General features: G+C 37.0%; 1 protein-coding gene across 2 annotated transcripts in view; it reads right to left on the reverse strand.

Annotated features, from left to right (window-relative positions):
* Window positions 1-7,826, reverse strand: part of ACSS2 (acyl-CoA synthetase short chain family member 2) — a 50,123-nt gene that overhangs the window by 40,603 nt on the left and 1,694 nt on the right. For both annotated transcript variants that reach the window (XM_061209899.1, XM_061209898.1), the window contains exon 2: window positions 2,803-2,998. In XM_061209899.1, coding sequence (XP_061065882.1) covers window positions 2,803-2,998 — 196 coding nt within the window. The remainder of the gene's footprint in view (window positions 1-2,802; window positions 2,999-7,826) is intronic.

Genomic DNA, 7,826 nt, shown 5'->3' on the forward strand with positions numbered 1-7,826 from the left:
GACCTACAAATGTGGTTTTCTAACGCCATTATAGCTATCTAAATGCCTAGGTTGAAAAGAAAGTCATACTATGGCTCCATAAGAAGTATATCAACTGGAGCAAATCACTGAAAAGATGTCACTTTAAAAGCATTAATAAAAATTAGAGCGGGAAGAAGGTGGGCTCCAAGACAAAGGACAAAGGAGAAAAAGAGCACTTCATAGAATAAATTAGATGATAGAGAGTTTGAAAAAAATTGAGTATATGATAAAGGCAAATAGTGCAAGAAAAATGGCAGGCGATTTTTAACTTCTGTGGAAAAAAGAATCTTTACATAAAAGGAAATGCAACTGTGATAGATTATTCTAACATAAACATTGATTTTTAAATTAACTAAAAAACAGAGGTATAATTATATTGAGAAGATAAGAGAAGGAAGCTGGAGGAGTATACAAGAACTGAATTCTCATCTATCATAAAAGGAAGTCAATACTTTCTAAAAAAAAGATGAAGAAATAGCAGTGTAAGCATATTATTTTTAAAATATGGAGGTAAAAAAGGGAAGTAACCAAGTATCTGGCATGTTTGCACTTTACTTTCTTTTAACAAATGTGATTTATTTGTAGCTTGAGAATTGAATAATAATGGCCAGTGTGGTACTTGTCTCCACTCTTCTTACCCTTGTACCATGACACCTAACGTAGGGCTGTGTACCCAATATCTTTAAAAATTCTTATTGGTTGAGTGACCAATGTAAAAATGGAGTGAAAATGTCCTGTTATAGAGTTACAGAATTTTGCACTGGAAGTATATGTAGAGGTTATATAATCGAGTGCTTCCCAAATTGGTGTTCCATGGAATACTGCTTCTTTTGATGTTAATAGCATGCTGCAAAATGTGTTTGGGGCTCAAATAAACTTTAGAAATCCCATGTTAAAATTAATCAGGTGTCTTTACTGTAGGACTTCTTGGAGTCTTTACTATACTAATATACATTGGGAATCCCACAAAGGTAATTTATTATGTAGTGCTTTTCAGTCTCATTTGTTTCATGAATAAAGAAGCCCCTGCTAATATGTCTAGTAGTTAGTGGTTCCTAGAGCATTCTTGGGAGAACACTGATCTAATCTACTCCTTTCATTTTACAAATGTAGAAAGACAGGCTCTGTTCAGGTATGGATGGTAGGGGAACTAAAAAGAAGGGCCTCAGCATTCTGCAGCAATATCCAGTGATTGGACAACTCTGGCCTGTGTTTTTCAGTCTTTCATCCTGCACCTGAATTATTTCAAACCAGGCAACAAATTTAGACAAAAGCATCTCCTCTGCAAATCTTTAAAGGTTTTTTGATCCCTAAGGAACCTAGGAGGTGGGCCCAAGTGTCAGCTGGAGCTCAAGCATAAAGTCCCAGGGCAGGAGCTAAACAAAGTCTCAACAGGCATAATAGACCATGACTTTCAGTGGCAAAGTGACCCCAAATTGAACAATGGTAATGTGATAACAGACCACTCACATCTGTACGTTGTTTTCCAGTGAACAAATAAATGCTTTTACAATATCATATTTGATTCTCATAACAATCTAGTGATAAAGACAAGGGTAGAATTATTACCCCCATTTTATGAATGAGGAAACTGACTTTCAGAGAGTTAAATGCCTTGCCTAGGGTTACACAGCAAGTGAATGGCACAGTTGGAATAAGAATCTGAGTTTCCTATCTCTCAGGTTAGGGCTTTTCTCAATATATCACACAAACTGGGCAAATTTTTACTGACTACCAATTTAATTCTTCCATGAAATACCAACGTGCTCCTATTGGCTTACTTAAAAAGAAATAGATCAATTCCCAAAGTGCTCATGGTTGGTGGCAGAAGCAACACTCCAATAACTGGAACTTCAAGATCCTATTTCAGGTTCAGTTTTGTAACACCTCCTCTAAGCTATGTTGCTAGGAGGAGGGGGGTCTCAGTTTCAGTTGGGGAGGCAGTGTGGCCTAGTGTTAAAAGCAAGGAATCAGACAGACTTGGGTTTGAATCCTGGCTCTACCAGTTACTCATGCTATGACCTTATTCACTATGAAGCACAGATGTGTGCTTCATTTCTTCAGCTATAAAATGGAGCAAAGAATACCTACTTTGCAAAGCTAAGTTGGGAGGCTAGTATAAGAAATTAAAAGGATAGTATAGTGTCATGGTTTAGAGTATAAACTCTGGAAATGTGCTACCGGGGTTTGAATCTTAGCCCTGCTTCTTACTAGTTGTATGACTTCAGATAAGTCATTTATCTACATCTCAGAATTTCAGTTTTCACATATGTAAAATGAGGAAAATAAATAATGTATTCTTAGTTGCTGTGAGCATCAAATATAATAATATTTGCTAAGCACTTGAGCACAGTGTCTGGCATATAGCTCAATCAAAGGTAATGATGATAACAGTGGTAGTGGTAGTGAAAAATCCAATATCCATTTTTCTCCCAAAGCAAGAATGAGAAAGAAAGCTACTTAGTACTGTTTGCTTCCATTCACCCTCTCACCTTGTTCCTCTCCAAGTTGAGAACACTAGACTAGAAGTCAGGACACTTGGCTTTGAATGTCAATTCTGTCACATTCTAGTTATGTGATTTTAGGGAAGTCATTTAACTTACTTGAGGTATTTTTCCTCACCTGAGACATTAAGTTAAAGATACTTTGCTTATTCTTCTGGGTTGTTGTAAGCATCAAATGAATTCATGGATTTTTAAAGTACTTTGTGAACTATAAAACACTATATAAATGTGAGGATGACTTTTTATCTGCCACAGGCTATAAAATAGATGTTTTTACCAGTAAAAAGCAACTTTATCGCCAAGTTTTTTCTCGTAGACAATTCGATCCAGTACATTGTAGCAGATGTTGGTAGTTGCTCCTTTCATCCACTCAATAAAGATTTTCCCTTTAGTCACATCAAAGTTGTACTGGAGGAATGGACCAGGACATGGGGTCTTCCAGTAAAATTCCTTGGCAATGTCTCCCCAAAACTCTGCAACAGAAAAGGAAGCCCAGACATCACTTAGCTTCTCAGACATATTTATCCTCAGATGGCTTACCAGTCTATGCACAGGACCGAGTCACAACTTCTCTGCCCTGTACTCTAGGACCTACCACCTGGGTCCCTCCTCTACCTACCTATCAAATCTTAACACCCACCACACTCCTAAACTGCCTTCTATTCCCATGGGCTGAATCTTGACTCAAATTTCTTCCCTCCCTTCTCAAAACTGCCACTCCATTTTTCACCGTCTATTTAAATTGTAGCCACAATGCCTAGTACATTGTAGTCAATCAGTAACTTTTTAAATGAACTAATTAGTGAAAGGAAGAAATCCTTTACCCACAGAGCCTTCCATGACATAGAAGGCTTAATTTGTTCATTCACTCTCAGCAATTATTTAATGAGCATCTCTTTCTCCTACTACTACTTGCCCAAGTGTTACTTGCTAAGTGCCAGATGTTGCTTTAAGCTCCTTAAATGCATTATCTTATTTAGTTCTTACTACAACCCTAGGAGGTAGGCCTTATTTTCATTCTTATTTTATTGATTTGAAAATTGAGGCTCAGAGAGGTTAAATAATTTGCCCAAGGTTATACATTTACTAAGTCATGATTTGAACTGCCCTGAGGAAGACATTGTTGCTAAAATCTGAAAGATGAATAGGAGTTTTTCTCCACTCCCCCACCAGGAAAGACATTACTATGGGACAGAAAAGAACCAAGGGTTTGCGTTAAGAGGAACTCCCTTAGGCCGAACCACTGAGAATTACAGAAAGAGTAGCAGGAATTGATGCATAAACTGGGCAGATAACGCAATCCTTCTAAGCATAAGGAATTTGCTATTTACCCTAAGAGCAATGGAAAGCCATCATAGGAGTTTAATCAGGAGAAGGACATGATCAGATTTATAATCTTGAAATATTTGCCTGGCTACTTTGGAGAAAAGGTACTCAACAGGTTAAACATACAACTGCAGAACACCTAGGATAATCTCAGTACTGGATCAGGAGCTAGAGGAGAGAGAGACACTTAGAACCATAACAATGGAAGGAACTTTAGAGGTTATCACCCCCTCATTTTACTGATAAGAAATCAAATTTATAGAGGTAAAGTGACTTGTTCAAGGTTAGATGATTTAGTTTATATAATCTGATTAAAGAGACAAGACTAACATAAAATATTTTTTAATATACAAGACAGAATATAATTGAAAGCTAAATCACATGGAGTACAACTTGCAATGAATTAAAGAAATCCAAATTAAATCAACCCCAAGGTGCCATTATATGCCAATAAAACTAGCAAAGACTAAAAGAAAGATTAAACTCAATGCCTGAGTGGCCCTAGAAAACAGATACTCTTATATGATAACAGCATTATAAGAAATTAGCACAATTTACTGAACAGCGGGGCAACGCCTGACAAGAATCATAACATTTTTAATACCCTTTCATCTGCTAACTTAACTTTGGGGAACCCACTCTAAGAAAATAATACCAAAGGAAAAAAAGAGATTACTCAAGAGATGTTTATACTAACACTATATATAATAGTGAAACTAGAAACAACCCTAAAGCCCAATAATGAAAAAACTGATAAAAACTAGCAATACTGGTAGTGATAACAATAGAATACTAAATGGCCATTTAAGAGGGAACAAATGGGTCTAACTCTAAAGGCCATGTTGTTACAACTACACTGAGTATGTGTGTATACTCAAAAATATTTTAAAGTGATAATTAGTAGGCATAAACTATGTAAAACTATATATGAACCACATTTATGTCCATCAACAAGGAGTGAAGAAAACTGAGTTTTATGATCACTTAGTTTTTTTTGTTTTGCTTTGCTTTGTTTTGTTTTGTTTTTTGGCCACGCCATGCTGCATATGGGATCTTAGTTCCCCAACCAGGGATCAAACCCATGCGCCCTGCAGTGGAAGCTTGGAGTCTTAAACACTGGACCGCCAGGGAAGTCCATGATCACTTAGTTTTTGTTTTTGTTTTTTTCTGGTGGAGCTGTTGAACTCTGGATGTTTCTTTGGCACACATTCTAAGTACTGAAGAAGTTTAGAAGAGGAAAAGATGAAAATGGTCTGGGATGATCAGGGAATGCTCTGTGGAATTGTTGGGGTTTGACTAGGTAGAGAGGAACAGAAGGGAATGGGCAAAGGCAAGGAGATGGGAAAGGGACTTTTGTGTATCCAGTATATCAACAAGAATGACCTGTTGTAGAATGAGAGGTATATGGTAGGGAGTAGTGGAAGATAAGAATAGAAAGGTGGGGTCAGCTAGTTATCCAGAGACTCTGAAAGAAAGGCAGAATTTTAATTTGAAGCTGTAGGAAATAGGGAACTATTGCAAGTTTTTGAAGTGACATACGAAAGCAGTGTTTCCATAATATCAGTCTAATAGTGTTTAGATAAATCTAAATCTAAATCTACCAGAAATATTGGAAATGAGTGAGACTAGCGGAGAGAGAACCAATTAGGAGGCTGCTCCCTTGAATTAAAAGGGTCTATGGGAATGCAAGAAAAGGTAACCTGAGAGAGATTTTGAAAGAGTATTTGACAGAATTTGTTGAAAGGCAGCCTGTGCATCAGGGAAGAGGAACAGCATAGCTATTGGGAGCATAGGTTCTGCAATAAAAACTACCTTGGTTCAAATCACAGCTCCACCACTAAGTACCTGTGTGACCTTGTGCAATTAAGTTAACCTCTCTAAGCTTCAGTTTCCTTCTCCATAAAATGGGGATAATAGTATCTACATCAAATCAAACAGAATTTGTGCTTAGTAAGCAGTAAGCAATCTATAAATAAATAAGATATATAGATAGATAGGATTTGGGATGGTGCCATTGAGAGGGATTAGAAAATTAGGGAGGAAAGCAGGTTTGGAAGGGAAAATTGGTAAACCTGAGTCACAGTCATGTTAAATATGGTATAACAACAGGGTGTGTGAATAAAATGCTCTACAGACCTATGAAATTTGAGACTAGAGCAAAAGTGAGATGCTGGATACAGAGCTAAATATGTAGAAAAGGAGTTCTTGTGACAGTAATAGCTCACCCCTGGGGAGAAGATATTTGCAAATCATATATCCAATAAAGGGTTAGCATTCAAAATATATAAAGAACTCATACAACTCAACAACAAAAAAACAAACAACCCAGTTAAAAAATGAGCATAGCTGCTCAGTAGACATTTTTCCAAAGAAGACATACAGATGGGCAACAGGCACATGAAAAGATGTTCAATATTACTAATTATTAGGGAAATGCAAATCAAAACCACAATGAGATATCACCTCCACCCGGTTGAATGGCTATTATCAAAAAGGCAAGGGCTTCCCTGGTGGCGCAGTGGTTGAGAATCTGCCTGCCAATGCAGGGGACACGGGTTCGAGCCCTGGTCTGGGAAGATCCCACATGCCACGGAGCAACTGGGCCCGTGAGCCACAATTACTGAGCCTGCGCGTCTGGAGCCTGTGCTCCGCAACAAGAGAGGCCGCGATAGTGAGAGGTCCGCGCACCGCGATGAAGAGTGGCCCCCGCTTGCCACAACTAGAGAAAGCCCTCGCACAGAAACGAAGACCCAACACAGCCAAAAATAAATAAATTAATTAATTAAAAAAAAAAAAGGCAAGAAATAACACGTGTTGGAAAGGATATGGAGAGACGAAACCCTCATACATTGTTGGTGGGAATGTATATTGGTGCAGCCACTTTGGAGTATGGCGATTCCTCAAAAAATTAAGAATAGAACTATTATACAATCCATTATTCCACTTCTGAGTATTTTTCTGAAGAAAACAGAAACACTATTTTGAAAAGATATATGTACTCCTATGTTCATTGTAGTAGTATTTACAATAAATAGCCAAGATATGAAAGCAACCTAAGTGTCTATTGATAGATGAATGATAAAGAAGATGTGATATATAGAGATATATATTATATGGATATATGAATATTACTCAACCATAAAAAGAATGAAATCTCACCATTTCAGACAGAGTTAGACAAAGACAAATACCATATGCTTTCCCTCATATGTGGTATATAAAAAACAAACAAAACAAAATAAATGAACAAACCAAACTAAACAAAAACAAACACGTAGATACAGAGAACAGATTAGTGGTTACCAGAGGGGAAGGTTGGGGAGGGGAAAATGAGTAAAGAGGGTAACTATATGGTGATGGATGGAAACTAAATTTTTGGTGGTGATCACACTGTAGTGTATACAGAAGTAGAAATATAACACTGTACACAGGGAACTTAAATAATGTTACCTCAATTAAAAAAAAATAGCTCACCCCAGGGAAACAGATGAACTCATGACAGGAGAAAATATATAGAGGGAAGAGAAGTGAAAAGAGGTCTGAGGTAGGAGGGGAGGGATAAATTAGGAGTTTGGGATTAACGTATACACACTACTATATGTAAAATAGATAACCAATAAGGACCTACTGTGTAGCACAGGGAACTATACTCAATATTTTGTAATAACCTATAAGGGAAAAGAGTCTGACAAAGGATATACATAAATAACCGAATGACTTTGCTGTATACTTAAAACTAACACAACATTGTAAATCAACTATACTTCAATTAAAAAAAAAAAGAAAAGAAAAGAAAAGAAAAGAAACAAGTTGGGGACATCTAACCTGAAAGTGAACTTAGATTAGGGGGTGAGACTATAGATTAGATCACCTCTCTGAGAGCCAACCAGGCAGTCTCCATTGGAAAAATGAAGATATGATATTATTATAGGACCAGTATATTAATTGGTCTTTATATTTTATTCCTAGAGAATC

The sequence above is a fragment of the Eubalaena glacialis genome, chromosome 13, assembly GCF_028564815.1.
Source record: "Eubalaena glacialis isolate mEubGla1 chromosome 13, mEubGla1.1.hap2.+ XY, whole genome shotgun sequence".
Lineage (NCBI taxonomy): Eukaryota > Metazoa > Chordata > Mammalia > Artiodactyla > Balaenidae > Eubalaena > Eubalaena glacialis.